At 45.8% G+C, this 27680-nt stretch overlaps 1 protein-coding gene across 1 annotated transcript; it reads left to right on the top strand.

The window, feature by feature from the left end:
- LTF (lactotransferrin) lies at nt 1-27680 on the top strand. Its single transcript, XM_079116236.1, has 17 exons — nt 1-156; nt 3394-3560; nt 5699-5807; nt 6076-6258; nt 6601-6748; nt 7616-7671; nt 10875-11053; nt 11461-11635; nt 12544-12698; nt 14611-14701; nt 15512-15553; nt 16581-16736; nt 18353-18494; nt 22635-22702; nt 24968-25152; nt 26153-26342; nt 27459-27680. The coding sequence occupies exons 1-17, from the start codon at nt 114-116 to the stop codon at nt 27491-27493; spliced, it is 2124 nt and encodes a 707-aa protein (XP_078972362.1). The 5' UTR covers nt 1-113; the 3' UTR covers nt 27494-27680.

Below are 27680 nucleotides of genomic sequence, written 5' to 3' on the forward strand. Positions count from 1 at the left end.
CTATTGGGCAACAGGGCGGGGCCCCGGTGAGGTCACCAAGCCTGGATAAAGGGGCACGGGGAGGGCGCGGAAGGCAGAGCCTTGGTTCTCCAAGTCTGCTCAGGTCCGCAGACATGAGGGTCCTCTTCCTCGCCCTGCTGTTCCTCGCGGCCCTTGGTGAGTGCTGGGGCGCGCACTGCGGGGACGATAGGCCTCCAAGACGCTGTGCGCTTTGGCGATGGGCGCGCGGGTCCTTGCGCCCGCAGCCAGGAAGGCTGGGGACTTGTGGGATGGGTCCCGCCTGTCCCCGCCTGGGGCAGTTTGGTCCTGGACAGGCCCAGTCTGCCTTAAGGAAGAAAAGGATGACCAATATTTCGGGGATGGATTTGGAGGAGTGGTGGAGAGCAGAGGCACAAGGATGACTGGTACTCCTAGGCTTGGGGTTGTGCGATTGCCTCTGTTCTCTTACCTGCCCCTGGAAATCGGGATGGGGTATGCATAGGTCTGCGCAGAGATCCCAGAGGCTTCCGGGAACATTGTCTTCTTGTGTGCACCCATTGTACTATTGCACATGTTTTATACAGGAGGAAAGTGAGGCTCAGAGAGGGCCAGCGATTTGCTTAAGACACACAGGACACCTGAGTTTAGATACTAGCAAGGCCTGTGTGACCCTGGCAAGACAGAGCCTCTCTGAGCCTTAGTTTCTTCATTTAGAAAATGACTTAACCATCTTTTCCCAGGGTTATGAGGAGGAGGCAGGGTACCAGTGCTAGGCTCAAGTGTATGCAACGTCCCTTGGCAGAGGGGGGAAAGGAGTGCACACCCCTCCTCATGAATCTCTTGTGTGAGAGGGGAATGACTTATTTCCCCTTTGAAATGTACCCAGAATGCAAGTGGCTCAACAGAAGGGACCAAAGAGAAGGCTCTAAACATATGTTGTCTGCCAGGTATTGGAGTAGTTCCTGAGGCACTTTAGGGGGTACTTAGTGGGGAGCTTCTTGCAGTGCCAGAGGGGAGAGTCTGAGGCAGCAGCAGCAGAAAGGGCTGTGCCAGGCATCAGGACCTAGGCAGTGGGTAGGGTGGAGTGGAAGCCCAGGGGTCCTGCCTCCCAGCTCAGTGCTGGCTTCTCCTGTCTTAGGGCATCAACTTGGGGCTGGAGCTTCCTGGATAGGAAGCGGGTTGTGGTGGTTAGAGAGCAATGGTGATGGAACACCCCCAAACCCAGGGAGCATGAGCTCATCCCGCGTCCCTGTCCTCCTGGACTCTTTCTCCAAAGACCTGCCTGTGAATATTGGTTATCCCTCTCTTCTCAGACAGACTGGGTCTGGCCAGGACCAAACTATCCTCTTCCCCTTATGCTCCTTCCTGTGCAAGGGCTGCCTTGAGAGGGGCTGGGCAGGAAGGAGGACTTGCTTTCTTAGACTTGGTCACTGGGTATGGTCCAGGACTCTGACTCTGTTGCACCACTGGGCTCCATTTTTATTTGGATTTTTGGTTCTTTTGGTCCCTACAGAGAGGTCTGTAGTTTAAATCTTGTAATCAATGGGATGGTGGCCTGCACTCCAAAGTGCCATTGAAATCCTCCTCATCCTTGAAGATGGGATTCCTGCTCTGCTCCTGGGGGTGGGTGTCCAGGCTGGCAGGATTCTGGTGGGGTGGATCCAAGCTGGATCCTTTCTTATTTTGAGACAGATTCTCACTAAGTTGCTAAGGCTGGTCTTGAGCTCACTATCCTCCTGCCTCAGCCTCCTGAGTCACTGGGATTACAAGTGTGAGCCATCACGCACGGCATGTTTTTGCTATTCTAAATAATGCTGCTATGAATACTAATGTATGAGTCTTTATGTGGACTTTCTTTCTTCTTTTTTTTTTTTCTTTCCTTTTGGGTATATGTCTACAAGTGCAATCGTAGGGTCATATAGTGACTCCATGATTAACATTTTGAGAAACTGCCAACCAACCTGTTTTCCATAGTGGCTGGCTACACCATTTTTCACTTTTAGCAATGCCTGAAGGTTTCCATTTCTCCACAGTCTTACCAACATGTGCTATAGTCATCTTAGGCATTATAACCAGTCCAGTAAGTGTGAAATATTACATTTAAAATTTTGTATTTTCCTAATGACCAATAATGTTGAACATCTTTTCATGTCTTATTAGCCATTCATATATCTTTTTTGCTGAAAGATCTGTTCATATCTTTTATCCATTAAGTATTTGATTTTTTGATGTTATTATAAATAAAACTATATTTTTAATTTTTTTTTTTTTTGTACTGGAGATTGAACCCAGGGGCACTTAACCACTGAACCACATCCCCAGCCCTATTTTGTATTTTATTTAGAGACAGGGTCTCGCTGAGTTTCTTAGGGCCTTGCTAAGTTTCTGAGGCTAGTTTTGAACTTGCAATCCTCCTGCCTCAGCCTCCTGAGCCACTGGGATTATACGTGTGTGTCACCGTGCCCAGCCTATGTTCTTAATTTTATTTTTAGATTTTTCAAAGCTTGGATGCAAAATGTGATTGATTTTTGTAGATTAGTCTGTTACCCCTTGACCTTTCTGTACTTATTAGAATATAATAGTATTTTGTATATTCTTTTGGATTTTTGTACATAGAGGCTCATGTCATCTCCAAATAAAAACTGTTTTACTTTTACCTTTTTAGTCTTGATGACTTGCATTTCTTTTTCTTGCCTTATTGCTGTGACTAGGCCTTTCACCATTTTAGCATCGTGTTCCTTGTAGGGTTTTCATAGATATCTTTTATCAGGCAACCAGGTAAGCTAGCCTGATCTAACCTTCTCCCTAACTGCAGGATATAGCACCAAGGTGATCTTGAAGGAGAGTCAGTCTTTTTGCATAGAGGCAAATGGCAGCCACTCAGGCATGGTGACCCATGTGACCCTGCTTGTTGAGCCAACATTCACTGTGGTTGCTGATAGATTCAGGTGTCTTTCACTTGTTCCCTAGCATCTTCTGGGGAGATGCTTTTAGACACCACAGTCAGCTTCCTTAAGAACCAGTTTATATATCTGTCAAACTCGAGTGATGGTCTCTTTCCTGCCCACCTCCCAGGTTCAAATGGGACAAAGCAGCTAGAAAGATTTCATAAACTGATTTGAGGGATGGATTGTGATCGTTTTTTCAGGGATAGCAAACATGTCAAAGTCATAGGAAGGAAAAGAACCTGAGGCTCTGTTGCCTTTAATTTATTGAGAATCGCAGATCTCTGACCAGGCCAGGGTTCCTGTTAGTCCAGCCAGATGTCTCGAGGAAAACAGCTGGACCTAGCCATGGAATGCAAAGGGATGTGGAGCAGCTGAGACTCAGGGTCTGGAAGACTCCATCAGAGGATGACGCGGTCACCTCCATGGACGTTGGTGGAGCCCTAATGCCTTGGCCTCTTTCCCTCAGGAGTATGTCTGGCTGCTCCTAGGAAGAACAACGTTCGATGGTGTACCATTTCACAACCCGAGGCAACAAAATGCTTCAAGTTGCAGAGGAATATGAGAAAAGTGGGTGGGCCCCCTGTCTCCTGTATCAAGAAGAACTCCTACCTTCAGTGTATCCAGGCCATTGCTGTGAGTCAGTGCTGTGGGTTGGGAGGGACCAACCTGGAGGGAGGGAACAGCGGGGGCAAGAAATGGAATGGAATAGGAAATGTGCTTGTCCTGCTCCTGCTTTGTTATCAGTCACCTGTAGGTTGGGGGCAGTTTTGGTTAATAGGAGCCTATGAGAAGAAACTGGTGTCAAGAGGCCACATGTGGGGCCCCTGAAGTCTCAACATACATGGTTAATAGCTATTCAACACTGAAGCAAAAGCAGTGTTTGTAACACAGGCAAAAGTCAAGGTTACTGTGAAGGGTAAAACCTCCAGAAGGATCATTACCTTTAAGCTCTTGAGAAATAAACCTGTCAAGGTCATACATAAGTGCCACGTCACTTTGCTGGGACAAGGGCCTGCCAGGGCACTGGGCATCAGAAAGACATTTTCCCCAGACAGATTCAGAGAGAGAAAAGGATATCCTGAATTGTGCATGGTTTCTGATTCCTCTTGTTTGTTGAGATATGGTGATTTCTAAGCTGAAATGATTGTGACTCACTCATTCAACCGATGTGCTCTGTTGCCAGCTGTATGCTACAGTCATGCATATCTGTCTCCAGCGCAGAGTGGACATACCTAGTGTAGAATTGTTTTATAAATAAAATAGAGTTATTAGAATTCTTAGGGGAAAAAATCTCTTTGGATCAATGTAGTAGGCTATTGTTTGATACTTTGTGAATGGACAGCACCAGGGCCCCCTTGCTTTATTTAAATAAAGATTTTAATATCTGAATATCTGTGAAACTGGCCACAAAATCTGCCTTTTTAATAAGAGCCCCATTTGAAATCTGTATCACATACCATTCATCCAAATGCAGTTGAGATAGGTTAAATGGCTAAAAAGAAAACATTATTGACATTCTAGGGGACAGATTAACCAGCAGAACTACAGGGAGAATAGAAATGTCTTAGCTTGTAAACATTGGCCTAAATCGTGAAAGAAACTGACATTTTAAAATATATAAAATAATTCATAGCAAATAAAAACATTTAAACAAAAACTTAGAAAGCACCAGCATGAATGATTATGTACTGGCTCTCACAAATGGTTACTATTCACACTGGATGATGAATCAATTCAAACTTTTTTTCCTACAGAAAAAAGACATGAACATAGCATTAGTTACCACGTGTCCCTTAATAATCAGACCTAGGCGATTTGTTAGTGCTTGGATTTTCTAGAGTAATAACAGTTCGTACACTGATATCCTGTCCTGCTGGTGATTCTATGGTGACCCTGGTCCTCACAGTTGCATGGGCATTATGGATCTTCTGGAAGACAGAAGGGTAGCTGCAGCCAGGGCCTTAAAGAGAAACACGCTCGCTGTCATGGTGAATCCCACCCTCCCGTGACTATCCTAGGGATACAGTCAATATAGAGAAAAAGGCAGAGGGCAAAATATCCGTGAAAATAGTTTCACGGTCAGTCAAAAATTAGAAATAGTTCTAAAATTGGGGGAATTATGTAATAAATTTTGGACCATCCACATTATCATAAAATATTGGACTGGGGTTGTGGCTCAGTGGTAGAGCACTTGCCTAGTGAGGCACTGGGTTCTATTCTCAGCACCACATATAAAGAAATAAAATAAAGGTCCATTGACAACTAAAAAAAAAAAATTAAAAAATATACAGCCAATAAAATCCATAACACTCTTCAGAAGTAGAAAAGCTATTCAGTTTTAGATGTCCCAAGTGGTCCACAAAATGTTATTGATATCAGCCACGTGAATAGGTGAGCCATGCCAAGGGGAAGAACATGGCTGATTACAATCGCCTTAAGATATTGTCATAGTTATATTTTCTGTTCAATAGAGAATATAAAAAAATAAATATGAAGCATCTAGAGAAGGCACTAGAGTGAACAAGTTTGAACGAGAGAGTGATACAGGTGGGCAGGCACGTGAGGAAGTGGGCATCAGCCAACCTGGGAGCTAAAGTGCTTGGGTGGCGCTCATCACCCAGAAAGAGGGACCCTTCTCCCACAGGACAGGTGGACATGATGGAAAGCAACCCTTCTGAAGACCCTTCGGTCACTTTCTGAAGTCCTGAGATCCCTCTTGCTCTGCTTTGGCTGGGTTTTCTCCTGAGCTGGTCTGTTGTCTTTTCTTCCAGGAAAATAAGGCAGATGCTATAACCCTCGATGGCGGTTTGGTGTTTGAGGCTGGGCAGGCCCCCTACAAACTGCGACCTGTAGCAGCGGAAGTCTATGGGACGGAAGCGAGTGAGTTGTCTGCGGGTGGCTGTGGCTTTAGCTTGGGCTCTGTGGAGTCAGGGCAGGTGAGCAGGATGAGTAGGGTCCTGCTTGGCATTGAACTTCAGGGGACAGACTCCCTAGGCTTTTTGGGATGGATGAAGGCTGTTCTTTCTGACACTGAGCTGAGAGCGGCGGAGGAAACACGTCCCCCTCCCTACAGGGGCTTTATGGGGGTGGGTCATTTTTCTCCCTCTGTTTCTAGAATAAGACCTTTCAATTCTCTGCCCCTCTACAGAACCTCGAACCCACTATTATGCTGTGGCCATCGTCAAGAAGGGCACCGGCTTTCAGCTGAATCAGTTACAGGGCCGGAAGTCTTGCCACACAGGCCTTGGCAGGACCGCTGGCTGGAACATCCCCATAGGGACACTTCGTCCATTCTTGAACTGGGCAGGGCCACCTGAGCCCCTTGAGGCAGGTAAGATGGCTGGGGACTCGTGGGTGATCTCGGGCAGGGGTGTCTCCTCCATCTAGTTACACGTACCGGCCTCTTTGGGATCACATAGATGACTGTTGGGTAAATCAAGGTCAGAGAGGCTGACCACTGGTGGATGCTCTGGTGGAGCCCAGCCACCCACAGCTCTTGGGGGGCAGCTGCTGAGTGTGCTGTCAGCAAAGGTGTGTCTCTCTGGCTCCCAGCCCCATGCCGGAGGCTGTCTGTCCTGCAGGGTGGAGGAAGGGGCCCTGGGACACGCTGGGAGGTGTGGGTGCTGTGGCCAGGGCTGGTTTCATCAGGGGTCCACTTCTCTTTGTTTGACAGCCGTGGCCAGATTTTTCTCAGGCAGCTGTGTTCCTGGTGCCGATGGAACACGGTTTCCCAACCTGTGTAGCCAATGTGCCGGGACGGGGGCAAATAAATGTGCCGCCTCCTCCCAGGAACCGTACTTTGGTTACTCTGGTGCCTTCAGGTGAGTGACATTGTCCTCTTCTCCTCAGTGACCCAAGGGCCCCAGTAGGGCTCAGCCTGCTGGCAGGGACCATGGCGGGGACAGAGAACCTGAGTCCAGAGCAGACCTTGACCTAGTCCCGTGCATGCTCTTCTCTGGCCCCACAGCCCCAGCCAGGCCCCCACCTCTAGCCAGCCTGATAGGAAGTTGCCTCAGTGGTGGCCTGCCCATCTTCCCAGAGCCGCCCAAATCTGACATGCTCCTTTGTTGACCTGGGTTCTCCTGCTGGCTGCCGACCCCTCCCCTAACCATGGTGGGATTGAAGGAGTCTTACTGTGAGATGTCCACTCTCAGGCTCTCAGCTGGGCAGGATGGCTGTCCACTGTATCCAGGCTGACGTCATCCTGCCCTGCCTGGCCTCTCCCCGCGTGGAGGGGGAGAGCTGTGCCTGGTCTGTGCCCCACTCCCCGCTTCCCCTTTCCCAGTCATCCTCTGGGGCTCAGGCATTGCTGCAGAGGGCACTTCCCTGGCTCCCCACTGGCCAGGATATGTTTGCATACTCAGTCCTTAGAGAAAGGAACACATGGCCGGCCAGGGATACCAAGCCTTTACCCTCAAGGGTAGAAGCTTTGCAACTCTCTTTTACCTAGAAAAAGGAAGTGAGTGAGTTGTTTGCGGGTGGCTGCGGGTCGCTTTCAGCCCTCAAAGTAGAAGGTGGGGGTCTCTAGTTGGCACTGGAGCCTTTTTTCAGAAGTTACCTGGAGGTCCTGCCCCCCAAGAAGCAGAGGCCCATAGGAGCCAAGGCCAGGGTTACACTTCCACAGGGAGGCAGGGGTGGTGGGGAAGGGGCCCCTGGGGCTCACTCTTGGGTGCTTTCTCATTTCACAGGTGTCTGAGAGATGGGGCTGGTGATGTGGCTTTTGCCAAGGAGAGTACCGTGTTTGGTAAGAGCCATGGCTCCTCCCCCTTTTGTCTTATTTCATCACCCTGACTGTTCCGTTAATTAGATTCCTCAGCTCACGGCACACTATATCAAGGTTCCCTACGGACACAGCTCTTATTTTATGTTCTTTCCTATTTAAACGATCAGCGTTCTTTCAATCTCCCGTGACCCCCTCTTTCTCTTTCCCCTCACGGAAGCCCCTGCCGAAGTGTCTGACATGTGTCCTCCAGGATGGACATGGCTTTCCAAAACAGACAGTGCTGGTTTGGGTCTCTGGGTTCTGAGTTCATACACGAGTTACTGAATGTTGCTGCCCCTGAGGTTTTCCACTCAGCATTTGGGTTTAGAGATGGATCCATGTTTTGGTGTATACGTGGTTCTAACAGGTGAGGGACGTGCCACCGAGCACATCCACCAGATTTTTACCTCTCTTGTCACCCTAGTGTGGACAGACAGGCGCGTGTCTCCTCCTCTCTGGCACACACAGCTCCTACTGTCCCACAGTAAAGCATAATTGCTGGGTACGTACAGGCTGATCACATTCGATTGAGGACTACCAGGGACAGGCCACCTCGTTCCCCAGGACAATCGCCCTGGTCCTTCTGGTTGAGTCATCATGGGGGTCTCTCAGGGTTTGTGTTCTCATCAACCCTCTGCAAATATTCTCTTTTCCCCACAACTTCGATTTGAGTTTTTTCGTGTGTGTGTGTGTGTGTGTGTGTGTATGTATATATATATTTTTTTGTTGTTGTTCGAATGAAGGTTGTAAAGCTATCTCTTTGTTGGTTTAATTTGCACTTCTCTGACATCCAGTGAGTTGGTTGTCTCAACATATTTGTTGGTAATTTGAGCTTCCCTTTCTTATTTTATAAACTTTGACGCTTGCTACTGAGTTACATGTCTTCTTTCTTCATGGTTTCAATTCAAGTGTAGGAGGCTTTCTATTTAATTATCAAACCAGTGTTGTTTTTATTTTAGGAAGATCTTTTTTCAAAAATCTGTCCATAGATATACATGACAGTAGACTGTATTTTGCCAAATTAAAGAACAAATGAATAATTTAAAACAGACAAACAAAAAAACCAAAAAACCCAATTCTAATGTCGAAAGTTCCTGCATTCCGAAGTCAAATATTTAAGTTAATGCATTAAAAAATAATCTGTCTGTAGTGCCCTCTGTGGAATGCAAATCTTTTACTGATAGGCTCAAATCCATCAGTTTTGCCATGTTGGCTTGTGGTTTTGGGGTCTTCTAAAGATGCCCATCTTCACCCTGAAAATCACAAAAATTTCTCATAATAACATTAAAGATTCCCCAGCCCTATGCACATACGTTTGTCTACAGACATTACCTAGGAAATCAGGCATGATTTAGCTTAGCTTTTCCCTCTTTATAAATGAAATGATTATAGCAACAACAATAAAAAATTTCAGTTTTTCCCTGCATGAGGCGCCAATTCCACATTAAGTTTGCATATACCCATGTGGTTCTGTCTCTGAGCTATTTCGTTTATGGGTTTGTTTACATGTTCCTATTTCCCTGGTTTACAGAAGGGTCTCACTGTCTGGTCGAGAGAGGGACTCCCCCATCATCTTGCTACTCCTTTTCAATTTTTCTTAGTTAAAATTTCAGAGTTATGTATGAGTTTCTTAAAAAATTTATACTTTGATTTTGATTGGGATTATATAGAATTTAAGTTGATCCATGAAAAATGGGCTTATCTGTAATGCTGAGGTGTCTGATCCATGATGATGTCAAATCCCCCCATCTGATCACACCTCTTTCTCTATCCTTTGATAGAGTGTAAATGTTTTCTCACTGTGTCATACAGTTTTCAGTCTAATTACCAGTTGGTAATAAAATGTTTCACGTTATTTTCTGTTTGGTTATTACTAGTTACACTTGAGTTTTTGTAGGTTGATCTTGTAACTCCTTCTAAACTCTCTTGCCCTAAATTTTCTTCTTCCTCTCCTTTTTCTACTCCTTCTTTGTTTGGTACTGGAGATTGAACCTAGGTGTGCTTCACTGAGTCACATGCCCAACCCATTTTATATTTTATTTAGAGACAGGGTCTCACTAAGTTGCTCAGGGTCTCAATAAATTGCTGAGTCTGGCCTTGAACTTGCAAGCCTCCTGCCTCAGCCTCCCAAATCACTGGGATTACAAGCATGCACCAGAATGCCCAGCAATTTTCATTATTTAGTATAATTTTGCTGTATGTATTTTGATTAAAGATATTTGTCAAATCCAAAACTTTACTAAGCTCTTTAAATTACTAATTTCCTGAAACTGAATCATGGGTAGATGTTGAGCCCACTTGTACTTTTTTGCATCTATTAAGATTGAAATGACCTCATAGTTGTCCTTTAGTCACTGTGGGGAATGACCTTGGTCACTCTTTTGTCCACAGAATCAATTGATAGATGTTGATCCTGATCTGTTAGTGTTTTAAAAACTGTTAGATTAAATCAGCTAACGTGTTATTTGGGATTTTAAAAAATTTTATCTTATTTCATTTGTTCTAACTAGTTGTACATGACATTAGAATGCATTTATTACATTTTGATAGCTCATACATAAGTGGAGTGTAGTCTCTCATTTTTCTGATTATACATATTGGGATTTTCACATTTATTTTCACCACTAGGTCTGTAATTCTCCCCTCCTTTCCTTCTTTCTCTGACACTGATGTCGAGGTTGCATGAATCTCATGAAATGACTTGGGCAGGTTTCTGTCACTGCATATTCTGAAGCAGCTTATAGAGGATGTAGATGAACAGTTCCAAACTCTGGCTAAACTCCTAAAAGCATTCTTTTCCCTTCTGTGAATAACCCCGGTGGGGAGAGTGACTCAGCTGCACTTTCTGCCTGAAGAGTTTTTGGTCACTTTTACTTTTTGCAGTGATGCTAGCAAGGCAGCTCCCCCTGGGCCTGTCTCTTGTCCCCAGGCCCAGCTGCCCACCCCAGCTGGGATCTGTTCTGTCTCTGGCCAGGCAGCAGCCACAGGCAACCCGAGGGCCGCCAGTGAGCCAGTGTGGTCCAGTGGGAGGATTGCACCTCCCCTGGCCTTTCCGCCCCCTGGGGACTCTACCTTTCAGGCGTTCTGGAGTAATTCTGTCTCTTCTCTTCTACTGGACGAGGGCTCCTGGTCGTGAAGAGTTGGCTCACCGGGGCTCCTTTCTATTTCTCCCCTTCCCCCATCAGAGGACTTGCCAGACAAGGCCGAAAGGGACAAGTATGAGCTGCTGTGTCCAGACAACACCCGGAGGCCAGTGGACCAGTACAAGGAGTGCCACCTGGCCCGAGTTCCTTCTCATGCTATTGTGGCCCGAAGCTTGGACGGCAGGGAGGACCTCATCTGGGAGTTCCTCCGCCAGGCACAGGTGGCCCCACCTGCAGTCCTCCCCACCTGCTTGGGTTTGGGGTGGGGAGGAAGCTTCCTTCCCTCACTGCTGCTACTCTCGAAGCCCTTCTGTGGCCTCGGTTCACCGACTCATGGGATTGCTGGTCCAGCCTCTGCCTTGGACAGAGCAAACCATGCAACCTCCTCAGCATGACCGAGTGACAGCATCGCGGGCTGCAGCAGAGGCAGGGAGGGCAATGCAAGTTCCCAGGACCTAGCAAGCTGCAGCTGCTCCTGTGCCTCTGGGATAGCTCATCCCTCTGCAGGAGGGTGTCAGTTGAGGTCCCCACTCTTAGACTCATCCCAGAGTTCCAGACTCATTTTCCACCTTCAGTTATTCCCTTCTTACTTATGGCTAACACCGTAATTCTATTTCTTCTTAATTAGGAAAAGTTTGGAAAAAACAAGTCATCGGGCTTCCAGCTCTTTAGCTCCCCGCCTGGGCAAAAGGATCTGATGTTCAAGGACACTGCCCTGGGATTCTCGAGGGTCCCACCAAAAATAGATGCTGGGCTGTACCTGGGCTCCAACTACTTCACTGCCATCAAGAACCTGAGGGAAAGTGAGCAAGCACCAGGCTGGGCCCTGCGGGTGGCTGGTGTGGGCCCTGAGGGTGGCTGTGGCCTTGTGGGTAGAGTGACCAGGCCCTTCCTCTCCCAGCCACTGTGGGGTCTTCATCTTGGCAGCTTTGACGAAGGTGTGGCTGTCTCCTGCCCAACAAGTCAGAGCAATTTTGAGGTGTATCTCCTAAAGAAAGTCCTGGCCACTGGGTTAATGCTCCCATATGCCCCTGTGTACCTCAGAATCCCCAGCCCAACAGGAAAATCAGTCTGCCTTCTATGAAGTGAGAAATAGGAACCAAGAGAGACAGGGCCCCTGTGGCATGACTCCAGAGGCCCGGTGGGACCCTGAACTTGGCTGGGGATACTGCTGTGGGGGAGCCCAGCCATGGCTCTTCCCCCACTGGGGGTTAGTGGTGGGAGCCTGGGAAAACCAGAAGGCTGTACTGTATGTAGTTCATGATGGGACCGTGGTCCTTAGGGGAAGTCAGGGGCTAGAGGTCCCCTAGGCCACCTCTTGGGATGGACCCGGCCCTCTGAGTTTCAGAGAGAGAGAGAGAGAGAGAGAGAGAGAGAGAGAGAGAGAGAGAGAGAGAGAGAGAGAGAGAGAGAGAGAGAGAGAGATTGAGATTGAGATCAGGCATATCATTACCCTAGAGCGATGGATGGATTAGAAGCCAGGGACACTCCAAGGGAATGGAGACAGAAACGCAGTGAGCTCCTCAGGGCCTGGAGCCGGACTGGGGAGATGAGAGCCGGGCCTCACGCCTGCCCAGGAGGAGGCGCTCCCGTCCCAGGAGGGTCTGAGCAGGAGCCCCGCTCTGTCGAGGGTGGAGCTGGGGTGCAGGTGGTGCGGGTGTCCCTGGCAGGGCTGGGGGCTCTGCTCACAGGCTCTCATACCTCCCGACAGGTGAGGCAGAGGTGGCAGCCCGGCAGCAGCAGGTGGTGTGGTGTGCGGTGGGCAGCGAGGAGCAGCGCAAGTGTGCCAGGTGGAGCGAGCTGAGCGCCGGCAGCGTGACCTGTGCCTCGGCTCCCACCACAGAGGACTGCATCGCCCTGATCCTGGTAGGTGGCCTGGTCACAGGGCGCGCTGAGAGGACCCGGGCCGTGGGCATCTGCTTCCAGTAAAGCGGGTGCCCCAGAGGCCACGGCAAGGGCACTTCAGGGAGGGGACGCCCAGGGAGGGCGCTCCGGGCCACACCCGCGGGGCTAGGGCTACGTTTGTAGGTTTAAAAAAGCAGTTTTTGTGCGGGTTCCACCCTGCTCATTATAAGAGCAATTTTGGATTATTGTGGGTAATTTGGAAAGTATGGAAAGATGGGATGTAGAAACACATGCACTCACAAACACACACACACACACACACACACACAAACAACAACAACAAAACTGTGGTCTCATATCCAGATAGCTACAACTGAAGTTTTGATATTTCTCCATCTGGGATTTCTCTGGGTTTTAGGGACACGTACCTGGTGATCCTGGATTGAAGCAGTGATGTAGTTTTTGAGGTCTTTTCACTAAACAACAGATCACGGGTGTTTTCCCACACGAATCCTTACTCTCCAGAACTTAAACAGTGATTTCAGAGTATCTTTTATCTGGGCTCAGTTTTGTCATGACCCTATCCCTTTGAGTCCTTTTACTTTGCTATTATCAATAATGCTGTGATGAGAATTCTTTTTTTTAAAATTTATTTTTATTGTAAACAAATGGGATACATCTTGTTTCTCTGTACATGAAGTAGAGGCATACCATTTGTGTAATCATACATTTACCTAGGGTAATAGTTTTTGATTCATTCTGTTATTTTTTCTCTTTCCCCCCACCCCTCCCACCCCTCTCACCCCTCTTTTCCCTCTATACAGTCCCTCCTTCCTCCATTCTTGCCCTCCTCCCACCCCCCATTATGTGTCATCATCTGCTTATCAGAGAGAACATTCGTCCTTTGGTTTTTTGAGATTGGCTTATCTCACTTAGCATGATATTCTCCAATTTCATCCATTTGCCTGCAAATGCCATAATTTTATTATTTTTTAAGACTGAGTAATATTCCATTGTGTGTATATATATATTTTTACATATATATATATATCACAGTTTCTTTATCCATTCATCAACTGAAGGGCATCTAGGTTGGTTCCACAATCTGGCTATTGTGAATTGAGCAACTATGAACATTGTGGCTGTATGAGAATTCTTGAATAGAAATCTTCATCCACATCTCCAATCATTGCAATAGAGGTGTAAAAAAATATTATTACTGAGCCAGAGAGAGAACTTTACAATCTTGGTGAATCTGTTTTGGTGTAGAGCGTGGTCTTGTCCATTCTGATGGTGAGCCAATTGAATAATTTCTGTTCTTTTATGGGGCAATTGAATAATTTCTGTTCTTCTTTCTGTGTTGCACTTTACTTATTTTTTATTTTTATTTTTGATACTGGGGTGCTTGACCACTGAGCTGCATCCCCAGCCCATTTTAATTTTTATTTTGAGACAGGGTCTCGCTAAGTCACTTAGGGTCTCACTAAGTTGCTGAGGCTGGCCTTGAATTTGCGATCCTCTTGCCTCAGCCTCTGGAGATGCTGGAACTACAGGCATGTGCCATTGCACCTGGCTATGTGTAGCACTTTGAGTGTGTGTGTTAAAGAGCTGGGACCAGAGGAACCTGACTGTTCCCATCTGTATCCCCATGAGTGAGGCTAGTCTAGGATGGTGTCCCAGGAGTACCCGGATATAGGAAGGGTTTTGCTCAGAGGACAGAGGGTCCCTGCAGCACGTCCTGGTTTTTCCAATTGAATTACCAGCATGAAGTCACCTGGGGGCTGGTAGAGAACAGTGCCCATGATGGTTCCTTTGGCTGTTCAGTTCAAACAACCTGTTTCACTGGGACACCTAGCCTAAGGCCATCCCGCAGAGCTGCAGATGGCAACCTGGGACTCAGCCTCACTGCTGGCCATCTGCTTTGCCTCTGCAGAAAGGAGAAGCTGACGCCATGAGTCTGGATGGAGGATTTGTCTACACTGCTGGCAAGTGTGGTTTGGTGCCTGTCCTGGCAGAGAACCACCGTAAGTTAGTGGCCCCTCTTGGTTGTGGGGTGGGAGTGGGGAGGAGGGAACCCCCCTCACTGAATCCAGAGGAGAAGTCCAGATGGACAGCTACATTCAAACAGAAGAAACGGAGAAAGAATAAACAAAAGGGGTCGTGTTACCCAAAAAGCTTATTGCACTGTGAATTGGCAAAGCCCATATTGGTTTCCTCTTCTTATTAAAAAAAAAAAAAAACAAAAAAAAACTTTTTAGTAAAGTATTGTGCACATACAGAAAAGTGCACAGAAGCATACACCTTCTGACCCCTGCCCCCAGCCCCCCTGCACTGGCACCCATGTGAAACAACAAGTTTCAGAAACCTGTGTGTCCTGCCGCCACCAGGCCCCTTACCCCTTCTAGGTAGCCATTCTTCTGATTTTAAAACAGCGTCACTCAGAGCTGCCTATGGTTGCACAGAGAGTGTGGCAGGGGTCTCCTGCCCAGTGTTTGTGATATTCATCCTTGTGAGTGTGCAGTGATAGATTCTTTGTTCTCACTGTTGCATAGTATTCTACTGTGTGACTCTGCCCAGAATTATTTGTCCATGTCAACGTGGATAGCATCGAAGTAACTTCCAATCGGTGGCCATTGTGACTCATGCTCTATAAACACCAGCATCTGTATCTTTCAGTGGAAGCCAATATTTACTTCTGCTGCATGGAAATGCTGGGACAGTTTTTTTTTTTTTTTTTTTATTTGATTCTGTGGGATTTAAAAGGGAATTTAAAAGTGTGTGACTTCTCAATAAATCTGAGTGTTTAAATGATTCGTTCATCCTTGTTCTTTCAGCATCCCAAGAAAGCAATGATTGTGTAAACAGACCGGCAGAAGGTGAGTTGGAATCAGTCACTTTCAGGGTCAAGAGCAAGTCCTTGTTGCTGGAGGGGATGTGGCAGGATTTTGATGAAATTCATAAAAAGAGATATGGCCATAGAAATCATTATTCAGAGATACAAATAATTCACACAGGAATAATTATAATTAATGTTTAGATTACCCTTCACGGCAGTGGATAACTTCGCTCCAGGGGATAATTTTCATATAGTCCCTTATGGTACCTGATTATAGGGAAGGAGCAGTGTTACTTTCCCTTCTCATCAATGAGAAAGGAGTGGCCCAAAGAATCCTGAGTGGCCAGAGAATTAACAGGACACATCATCTTTCCTTTGCTTGTTCAGTTCAATCTATTTCATTAGGACACTTCGCTCAACAGCTGGAGGTTATTCCATGGCAGATCCTGGCTTTGAACCAGGGTCTCTTGTGCAAATCTGGTGCTCTGTGCACCAGCCCTACCTGCCCACCAGAGCTGGTGCTTGCTCAGCTTTGGAAGCCTCAACTCTTGTCATTGGCAGGTGAGGTGCACTCTCACAGGAGAGGACGATGCCCTCCTGGACTCCCTCACTGTGCAGGGCTGGTTTGGACTCAGCACAGGGAGATATAACTCTCCTCCATCTATATAACAGTTAATCTGGTGGCAGTCACTGTTCCCGCATGATGTGTGCAGCAGATTGTGATTTATGCATTGTTGGGGCTACTCTTGCTGTCCAGGGTTTATTGCCTTAGTGACCCACATGTGAAGGTTTGTAACTCAGGGACTTCTTGTGGCTGGCTGAGCTCAGCACCCTGCAGTCACTTAAAGGATCAGGTTTTTTTTTTACTATGTCATTTCAGAGCGCAGATTGGTCTTCCCCTTGCAGTGTCATAAGCTTATTTGGGTCACCTAACAATGCCACTTATTTGGGGGATTCATTACCCAGTGATGCCTCATGACCTGTGTTGGCCTGGGTTGCAGAGAGCTGCTCTAGAATGCACACTCCAGGCCTCCTGGAGGTTAAGAGGTGCTCGTCTGTTGTGCCAGGGTATCTCGCCGTGGCCGCGGTCAGGAAATCAGACGCTGACATCAGCTGGAACTCCCTGAAAGGCAGGAAGTCCTGCCACACTGCCGTGGACAGGACCGCAGGCTGGAACATCCCCATGGGGCTGCTCTTCAACCAGACAGGCTCCTGCAAATTTGGTAAGGTGCCCTGAGGGTGTCCTGGGAGGGCCATCTTGAAGGGCCTGGTAGGCACCTGGTGCTGTGGAACCTCAGGGAAGGCGGCCTCCAGCAGGGGACTCGCAGGCCGACCGAGGCCCGCTGGTCTGTTTTGGTAGAATCGAGTTCTCCCTGTGGCCACCTCCTAGAGTCATGGACACGCAGGGAGGTTCCCCATGCACCTCTTTACAGGTGCCATCTACCCCACCAAGATAAAAGACTGCGGTACCTGTTTTTTTTCTCTGCGCCCTAAGAATGTACGTAGGTTATGAGAAGTATGATTTCTTTTTTTTTTTTTTACCTCTTGGAGCCCCAGGTCTAAATTCCTCATAGACCCTGGCTTTCCATCTAGTGGGAAGACAACTGTCTGCCTCACAAAAGGCGATTTCTGTTTCTAAACAGAACTGACTTCCTACTCCACCCTGCAAGACCTCCAGGGCCGGGTTCAACCTGCTTTTGGGGTCTTCTCTGCCCCCCACATCCCACATGCTCCTTGGGTGGCATAAGCCATGACCTATCTGCTGTGGACATGGTGATGTGGAGATGAGTGGCCCATTGTCCCTGTGGCTCACCTCTTGTGTAGGTGTCTCCTAGAGGGGGGCCTGGTGGTGTTATTACTGGGTCTTTGGTCCTGATGGGGGCAGCTTCATGTGCCTCTGCCCCTCCCCAGAAATGCGTGCCATGGCTGCTCATGCCAGCCTCCATGGTGGCCTCTGTGCCGTAGGACAGCAGCTAGGATGTGGTGGGAAGCTCCCAGCTTTTCCTGAGGCTGACACATGATGTGACTCTTCCAGTGCTAGGGGCTGCAGGCATCTGATAATGGGTGACACTTGCTTAATAGATCAGGGCTTGTCACCTTTGTTTCCTCATTCCTTGGGTTAAATCACATCATGGAGTAATTCAGATTAGGTTCAGCTGTAAGGAACAGAACCCTCCCCTCCTAATAGCAGAGACCTAACCAAGACAGAAGTTTATGTCTCTCATACATGAAGCCCAGAGGTGGGTTGTCCAGAGCTAGTGCAGTGACACATAGGGTCAGCAACCTGGCTTCAGACATCTGGCTACTCTGCCATATGTGGTTTCCACTGTCTTTTTAGGATGTTTCCAAGGAGCGGGCACCCAACACTCTTACTCAAGTGTCACTGACTTGTACCTTGCCACATAGGCATACCAGCCACAGGGCACCTGATAATTCTAGTCTTTATAGCAAAGGATCCAGAGCTCAGGAGAAAAGCAGGGTTTCCATTGTTGACAAAAAGGAAAAACCAGATTCTGGAGTAGGTAGTCAGCAGGCTCTGCTGCAGATCACCTGCATGGTCATTAGCTGAGTCCCCAGCTCAAGAGTGTGATGCTTAGACCCTCTGCAGTCATGACTTTCTCCTTCAGCCTCAGTCAGGTTTCCCATCAGTCCTATAGTCTGGAGATTTTCTGATTTCTGGTGGGCCCTTGGTTGGTGGTAACATGTCACCCTCGTGACAGTGAATGTGTTCTATGTGTCCTGGGTCACCTGCTGAACTGAAGCCAAGCTGTGTCACCTGTTAGGTAAAGACTGTTGATTCAGGCTGGAAGAACTGACTTCCCTTGTTTCTTCTGTTCAGGTGAATACTTCAGTCAAAGCTGTGCCCCAGGGTCTGAATCTACATCCAATCTTTGTGCTCTGTGTATCGGGGATGAGAACGGTGAGAATAAGTGTGTGCCCAACAGCAAGGAGAGATACTATGGCTACACCGGGGCTTTCAGGTAAGTCTGTGACTGAGCTCTACCAAAAAGCTCTGGTCTCTCATCCTGCAACATGTTGTCACTGCAGTTCTAAAGGTCCAGGTGTGGCCTGTCACAGCAGAGCCAGGAGCCACCCTGTGGGTCAGCAAATGGTAGCACTAGTGAGGGCTCCCTCCATCACACCCGGAACCTCCAAGAGTGGAGGTTGGACCAGGGCTGTCTGATCTCAGCTCTGCTCTGCTCCGTCCTGTGCTCTGAGCCAAAGTCAGCTGCAGCAGACCTCAGCATCCTCAGTCTCAAAATCAAACAGGTTGAGTGTGTGTCTTCAAGTGCTTCCTACAATTCAGTGTTGTAAGGGACAATTCTCTTTCCATGGCCACCACCCTCTCTCCTCTCCAAGGTCACTAGTGACTTTGGCCTTAGAAATGACAAAAAGAAAGAAGTATTGCAATATTAGTGAGGTGAAAAACCCACCAAAAGATAAGCTTCCAGAATGCACAAGTTGTAAGCGTAGGGTGATGCATAACAACCTTAATATCACAACACGTTTATAGTTTCACTGCTTCATTGTGGTGCTTTTTATTGATTGGAAGGGTGTAAAGAGGCTTTTCCCCTGGCCTCTTTCTCCATTCTCTTGGTGTATATGTCACCACCAGATGGCATCATGGGTCTGAGGAAGATCGGTCAAATGATAGCTTTTGATATGCATGCAGTAGCCTTTGCTGTAGGGATCGATGATCATGAAAGCCACATTCTGACTTGTAAAATTCAAACAAACAAAAAATGTTTTCTGAATGTACAAAATATCTTTAAGGTACTAAGGTTTTGCAAATGGAAAAGTCGTAATGGGATTCCACTCAGAAAATACTAAATAAACACATGTCTGAGAAGACTGCAGCGAGTCATGTGATCCTGTTTTCTTTTTCTGGACCTTCAGCCAAGTCTTATTCCACTGGAATCATCTGTGTTTTAATATTCCCGTGTGTACTAGAAGAACCTGCTTTGTCTTTTCAAATTATATCTAGAATCTAGAAGGGGAAGAATTTACAACAAAGTAATTGAAAGCTAGAATCAGAGGTTTTATTTGCCCTTGCATTTATAATTAATACCCTATTACAGATGGTTCTTTTTTTCTAGTCTCTCATACTGGCCCCTGTCCCTCTCCCAACCCACATCTTCATCTCTGTTAGCATCCAATAAGGTTGTGTCCTATTCAGTGCTTACATTAATAGGACTATGCAAGCATTATTATCATATCAAATATGACATAGGGTAAGATTGTATTTCCCTTATTATGCAAAGTTTTTGTTTACTGTGGAGTTCATAATGTTCACTGTCTTATTTGCTTAATTTTTCTGAGCTTTCTTTATTCACTCATTCAAATTCTCTGCCAGTAATGTAATCTCCTACCCAGGCATAAGGTGTACACACAATGGATGCTGTCTTGCTTTCATCATGAACTTGGAAATGTTGCTCCTGCAGACCTCACCTTCCTGCCACAATCTGGATCAGGTGTTCTCTAGGTCACCTTTACATGGTAGTCCTATGAATCCCCTTGGCCATCACCTGGGATTTCCCTCTGTCTTGTTTCTTGTAAGATGTCCCGTTTCCTGGAGGTCATAGTGTTACCTCTCTTGGTCTTGTTGGAACAGAGCACACCCACCGGCAGCTTCTTGACCATGGGTGAATAGGAATTGCTATTTTTTGAGTATTTACATGTCTGACATCTTTATTCTACTTTTGAAATGATTTCTAATTTGGGTAGCTAGATTCAGGTTGAAAAACTTTTTCCCTAGGAATTTTAACAAGATTTCTATGTTTGAGAAATGGCAGCCCTAGGTTATTTTCACCAAACTTTCCTCTTAAAAACAGGCAAAAGTGCTGGATCAAGCATATACACATATATTCAGACACACAAATTCTTAAAAGCACTGAATAATTGACAAAATAATAAGGAATTATCAGACTAAAATCTAAGGAGGCAAAAAGGAATTCAGAGAGTGAAGTGGAGCCACTTTTATCCTTATTCTGATGTACTTGACCCTAAGAAATTACCTACATCCTTAAGGTGAGAGAACCAGAAGTAGCTTCCTTGTCCACTCTCAGTGGATTCTAAGTTGCCTGGAAATTGAGAAGAACATTGAGGAACTCTATCCCTGAGAAATTTAAGCCATGAACCAAATTTTGCATGGATTTGCAATTAAACTTTTGCCTCCTAGGATGGTTCTGAAATTAACTCATAAATATGTATTTTTAAAAGTGGTTCCAGATTGATTGTCTCTCTAGGAACCTGTAAGGAAGATAGAATCCTCATGTTAGTTCTTAAAGACTACTCAAAAATACTCTTTTAATGGCAATGAGCAGTACACAGTAAAAAAATTACCATAATAGTATTAACTGAACACATAAAAGAAAAAAGACTGCCTGATACAAAATTCAACAGAAAAAGTATTTTAAAAAAGGAATAAGTAGAACTTCTATAAAGGAAAAAATACACAAATAAATATGAAAGAAAAAAAATGAACAATGTGATCCATTAGTTTAGCAGGAAATAGTTAAAAAGGAAGTTAGTAAGATGGAAGATATATGTAAAAAAAATTATCCGGAATGTAGCATAGGAAGAACAAACAATGGAAAATAGAGCAAATCCAAAAATTTAAAACCACTAATACATTGTCTTATAATTTCTAGAGTTGCTGTTGAGAAATGAGGTGTCATTTTCGATTACTGGTTCTTTGTATATGACTTTCTTCTTGAAAATGTTTTGAGCTACTTTATATGACAAGTTTTTCAAAACTTAAGAATTATGTGAGTCTATTCCTAATTTATTGGGTTCTTGGTTGACCATTTCATCTTGAAACTCAAAATATTTAGTATGGGGGAACTGTTATGTCTTTGACAATTTCCATCCTTCTATTTTCTCTTTAAACTTTAATTTTTTTGAATTGTCATTTTATTTTCTTATTATTTATTTTTATTATCTTTTCTTTATCGTCTAGCTTCTGGGATATCGGCTCAGTTTAGTCTTATATTGTTTAAAAGAATTTTTATGATGGTTATTCTTTTTTACTTTCTAAGAACTCTTTATATTCTGACTATTCCTTTTTAGAACTTCCTATTCTTGTTTTATGAATTCTTTTTTTCATATCTTTAATAATAGTAATTATAGTTTTTAAAGGCTTTATTATCTCCCTATGTTGTTTCTGTATCCTTGGAGTGTAGTTGTTTTGATATCCACTTTTTGTGGTCTTCCTTCAAATATCTGATGGCCTCTGACTGTCCATATTAAGAGTGGAAAAAGGAAAAAAAGAATAAAGCTATGCAGCTGGTAGCTCCTATCAGTTGCCAATCTTGGCAAGTACTGGGCCTTACTGTAGGTAATTGGTTTGTGTCATTTCATTGTGAGCAACCAATGATCAGGTTCTATGGTTATTTTTCTTGAGTCGATCAGATTCCCCAGAGAAAGAACTTTACTGCCTGCTTCTTGGGGAGAACAGCCCTGACAACCAGCCTTCTGGAAACTGAATGGAGGAAAAGGGCTGTGACTTAATCTCCCAGTACATAGATTTTTCATTTCACTTTGTTTGCAGTGTTGTGTGTCTGCCTTCAGCTGTTTGATTCTCTAGACGGTAGTACTGTTGAGGTTCAGCCTCCCCCGTGGACAAACCCTTACTCCTTGGCCAGGGTGAAGGAGGCGATGCATGGGATGTGAGGGTGCCTTCCCCTCCCAGCCACTCTCTGAAGTCTAAAGCACCAACTGCCAAGCCCTCTGGAATTCCGCAGTGTACATCAGCTTTCTTCTGAGTTTCTACCACTTCCAACTTACATTACAGCTTTCTTGGCTCTGTTAAGTCAATAACTGCTCAGCCATTTGCTGTCTGACTTCTGAAGTTTATTATCTTCTCTTTCTCTCTCTCTCTCTTTTTTAAATGGGTTTAGGGCTTTAAAAAAATCTCATCAATGTCATTTCATTGGGACTTTAGATGAAGGGAGAGAACACAGATGTGTCCCATCTGCCATCTTAAACCACAAGTTCCTGGAAAATTCTCATCTTTTACATGTTTACTTTCACGTTGCAGTTTTTGAAATGCATATTACAAATATTTATGAAAACTCTGTTTCTCTTTTCTTATAATGTATTTATTTTCTGAAACTTCTCAGGTGCCTGGCTGAGGGGGCAGGAGATGTTGCATTTTTGAAAGATGTCACTGTCTTGCAGAACACTGATGGTAGGTGAAGATATTTCCCTTCCTCTTTCAAAACAGAGTCTTTGCCATCACAACACACCCTAGTGTTTAGTTTTGCAGCTGAGGGGGCATTATAGCATTTCCCAGACTGACTGAAAGAATTAAAAAATCTTTATTTTAGTTGGCAACATGATCCCATCCTTAGGTGACACGGCAATTGTGAAACTGAATTCACACACACACACACACATACACACACACACACACCATGCTCAGTAGCAAAGACCTCCTTGGCTTTGTCTAAACTGAAGCAGCTCACCATTTGCCTGCACCAGATCACACATGCCTAAGAGTGCAGATAATATGGGTTTAAAAAACAAAATATATGCAAATAATATTTCTCTTTAAAAAAAAAAAGTAGAGATGGGGACAATGATGCATGCCTGTAATCCCAGTTGCTTCAGAGGCTGAGGCAGCAGGATCACAAGTTCAAAGTCAGTCTCAGAAACTTAGTGTGGACCTGCCTCTAAATAAAATATAAAAAGGTCTGGAGATGTTGCTCAATGGTTAGACACCCCTGAATTCAATCCCTGGTATGAAACACACATAAATACATGAAACAAAATAAATTAAAAAATAAATAAAAAAGGAAGTAGAGGCCTTATTCAGCCCCATGTGAGTGAGCCTTTGTTCTGGAAGCTCCTTGGGAGAGAATGAGGACAAAAATTACAGGTGGATGCAGGTGAGAGAGGTAATTCTCCAGCCGGTGGTTGAGTAATCGCTCTTCTGATCTCCAGTTGGAAAAAAAAAAATGACCAGATCTAAGTCTTCTCAGCTGTTTGCTGCTTCTAAACAGCGTGACCCTCCTTCGTCCCTGCTCCGCCTCCCACACCTCAGCTTTGGCAATTGGCTTGCTATTTTGTTCCATGAGAAGGAACAGCCTCCACCTTCCTCCTCCATCCTTCAGTGAGCCCTGCAGTCAGTGGCTTCTCCCTTCTCCTCCTGTCCTTTTGTCTCCTGGAAAGGGATTAGGGGTCAACCTGTGGACTCAGAGGATGTCAACATCAAATACGGGGATCTAAGAGGATGATGAGGTGTTTTCTTAAGCGGGGAGGGCAGGAGAGGCATGCAGGGTCTGAGCACGAGCCTGCATGTGCACCCACAGACACACCCGCAATCACATTTAGAATCGATGGCCGTCAATCAAAGTGATCTTCAGGGACCAGACTGAGGTCAAACTTAATTCCAAGATCCCTGGTACTATCTTTCATTGGAATTGATGAAACATAGTGGATAAGTCCTAGAAATTCCAATCCTTTCTCTGGTTACCCTAAAAGCATTTGAAAAAGAAAGGAAAGGAAATATTTCTCTTGAACATAAATCAGCTATAAGTTGAGACATCTAATTAAAAAAACCAAAATGCCCCAAAATGGGAAGTTTTTTGAAGACTGACATGATACCACCTGACCTCATGTGATAGGTCACAGTCAAAATTCAGGCACACTTAGAAACACTGTGTAAAATTATCTTCAGTTCACATGCATCATGGGTATATGAAACATAAATGAAATTTGTGCTTTGGCTTGGGTTCTATTCCCAAGGTTTCCCATTCTGCATAAGCAAATATTGCAAAAAAAAAAAAAAAAAAAAAAAAAAAATCCCAAATCCAAAGCATTTCTGATCCCAGATATTTTGAATAATAAAAGAAAAAAAAATACTCAATCTGTTTTTTTTTTTTTTTTTTCCAGAATTCACTGGAAAATATGGCCTAAGTGGAGGGTTTTCTTTAAAGACAACTGAAAAACTTTTAACATCTTTATTGAGACACAACTTACATATTCTAAATTCCTCTCATTAGAAGCGTGCAATTCAGTGGTATCCAGCACAAAGAGTTGTACAGGCAACAACAGTGCAAAGAACAGCCCCATAAAGAACCCCCTACACCTGTTGGCATTGCCCCTCCCCGCTTCTTCCGCACTGGTGGATCTGCCTTCTCATGCAAATGGAATCGGGACTCGTGGTCTTTGTGATGGCTTCTCTCACTTAGCTTCACGGTTTTGAGACCCATCCATGTGTGACCTTTGCCTCTTTTTATTGTTGAATAGTATCCCACTATGTGACACAGTGCTAATGGTGGGTGTGTCAGAAGTTTGAGTAGCTGCCCAGGACAAAGCTTTGTTCTCTTTCCTTCGCAGCTCGGCAGCCCCTGTATTTATCAGAGGTCAGTGGTATGGTCACACCCACCCAGCATGACCCCTTGCCCATGCAGGGCAGCTGTGACGGATACTACCTTTTCTCTCTTGCCAGGAAAGAACCCCGAGGCATGGGCTAGGGACTTGAAGCTGAATGATTTTGAGCTCCTGTGCCTCGACGGCACCCGGAAGCCTGTGACTGAGGCTAGGAGCTGCCACCTGGCCGTGGCCCCAAATCATGCCGTGGTCTCTAGGAAAGATAAGGTGGCACGACTTGAACAGGTGCTGCTGGATCAACAGGTATGGACCACCAGGGCCTCTGGCTCTTTCTTTACTGTGTGGGCTCCTGTTAGGTTGGGCAATTCCTGAACCGGGTGCCTCAGCCTGCACAAGCCTTCTGAACCCCTCTACTTGACCGTGGAGGGAGCAGCATTTGCTCCACTACCTAGAGTCTCAATGAGAACCACAGAGGCTTCTGACTCTGAGCTTTCTGGGACCAACTTGACTTCTGCCTGAGTCTCTGCTCTTCTGGGTTCCATTCCCTGTGTGGCACAGAGACAGTTACTGTCCTTTTCCCTTCTATTGTCTTGGGCAAACGAAGGAATCTTCTTCCCACTATTCTCAATGGACAGTGGTTAACTCTGACAGTTTCCCAAAGCTGGGCTACTGAATAATGTTCTGGACAAGGTCCCTGAGAACACAAACCCAGAGCTTTCTCCATAGATTTAGGGCCATCAGTGTGAATGTGATTTGAAGGAGACCCGAAAATCTAAGATTCTGTAATAGAACTTCTGTTTTTATATCACAACATCACATCTCCAGGTGTGCTTTAAAGGCAACAACCCTGGGTATGGCGAAGGGGCTGTGTGCAGCTGAGGGAGGCTGAGCCTGGGGCAACTGCCTGGGCAGTGACTGGAAAGACTGACTCTCTGAGAAAGCTGACCTGTTAGAATGTTCTAGGTGATCAGTTTGTGGAGGGCAGATCTCCAAAGTCCTCAGCTGTCATCTAGTCACCTGCCAAAAGGTCTATGGAAAGAGGACACAGATTTAGAAGGGAGGAAAGGTGGCAGCAGGTGAGATCAGAAGTGGCACGAGGCCTGGGCATGGCCCAGGGTGGGTCTGTGCCCAGAAGCGTGGGCAGGGGAGGAGAAGCCAAGGCAGTGGAAGGACTCTAGAACCTGGCTACTTTTGCCCATGTTTTTTCAGGGCTGGTCCAGGATGGAAGAAAAACTCTTGACCTTCCTTCTCCATACATCCTCCTGTTTCCCTAGGCCACTCACTGTCTGACCTTTTGACACAGGCTCAGTTTGGAAGAAATGGCAGTAGGTGCCCAGGAGAGTTCTGCCTGTTCCAGTCTGAAACCAAAAACCTTCTGTTCAATGACAACACTGAGTGTCTGGCTAAACTTCATGGCAGAACAACATATGAGAAGTATTTGGGACAGCAGTACGTCACAGCTGTTGCTAATCTGCGGCGGTGCTCAACCTCTGGTAAGTGGACCCTGGAGAGCATCACTGAGAAACCATTACTGGTAAAGGTCAAGATCTGAGGTCAAATGCATTGTAGGAAAACAAATTCTCAAAAGAGTCAAATGTAGGAAAACCTATCAGTCAGGGAAATGTACCAATCATTGAATCCTTTAAGAATATTTAGAAGATATCCCAGAGTGTTGTAAGGCTTCCAATGGTGATTCTCAAGTTCCAGCATCCCCGTGCACAGTGATTGAACAGATTTCTATTCCTGGTCTCTCACCCAGAGAGACAGAGGCTTTGGGGGTGCTGTGGTACAGGGACAACCTAGGCGCAAGAGTTCCTTTATCAGTTGTTCTCAGTTCAGGACAAATTTGCCAGCAAGGGGACATTTGGCAATGCCTGGAGACATTTTTGATTACTACAGTTTAGGAGATGTTGCTGTTATCAGATGGGTAGAGCCCAAGGATGCCACTAAACAATGCACAGGACAGCCCCCACATCAAGGCATTATTACCAGGCTCCAAATGTCAATTCAATGGTATCAAGGTGAGAAATCCTGTGCAGTACTGAGCCACATCTCAGGTCATTTGATGCAGAGGAGGACTATCCTTTGATAACTACATCTGTAGGATGATTCTTGTGTGCAGGCAGCAGAGGATTGTGCAGACTGTGTGCCCTTGGGGGCTGCTGTCTGTCCCTACTGTCTTTGTGGGCAATTCTTAGCACTGTGACTCATGCAAAGTGGGAGCTTAGGCAGAATTTGCAGATGGTTGCAGAACACAGTTGCAAACAGATTTGCATAAATGGCTCACTTTTTGGAACTTAGAGGACCACTAATGTCTTTTGAACCTGAGAGTGTGACAGCCTATTCACTTGGAGACAGTGGGGAGGGTGTGGCAGTGTCAGGTCAGAGCAGGGGAATGTCCTGGCTGTTGAGGGCTAGACATGCCCGTGTTCTCTGGACACTGCCGTTGCTAGGAGAAGAGGTGGGCGAAATGTGGGAGAGGCCCACACTGATTGATGGTGACAGGAGAAAGCGGAGGAAGCTGTTCCAGTGACCTTCTTGGGTTACTAACTTAAAGAATTTATTTAAAACATCTGTTTCTGAATCTCCTGCTGTGTTGTATCCCACAGAGCTCCTGGAAGCCTGTGCTTTCCTCAGGAAGTAAACCCCAAGAAGACAGACCAGCCTCCCCAAGGAATCTGCAGCTCTTCAGGGTCCTCAGCCCCAGCCCTTTGTGTGCAGATCCTTGTCCTTTCCTGACTGAGGGGATGAGGTTTGCCAAACCAAATGCTTTCACAATTCCCTGTTGTCATTCTTAGGAAGAAATAAAATTAGAAATGTTTTTGGTTTTC

Source organism: Sciurus vulgaris, assembly GCF_902686455.1.
Source record: "Sciurus vulgaris genome assembly, chromosome: 16".
Lineage (NCBI taxonomy): Eukaryota > Metazoa > Chordata > Mammalia > Rodentia > Sciuridae > Sciurus > Sciurus vulgaris.

Excerpts from the sequence above, each read along its gene's own strand:
- LTF (XM_079116236.1), top strand. The coding sequence starts at position 114 with ATGAGGGTCCTCTTCCTCGCCCTGCTGTTCCTCGCGGCCCTTG. Across the intron at positions 3,561-5,698 it reads AGTGTATCCAGGCCATTGCT|GAAAATAAGGCAGATGCTAT; the intron begins GTGAGTCAGTGC and ends CTTTTCTTCCAG. Across the intron at positions 22,703-24,967 it reads TGTCTTGCAGAACACTGATG|GAAAGAACCCCGAGGCATGG; the intron begins GTAGGTGAAGAT and ends CTCTCTTGCCAG.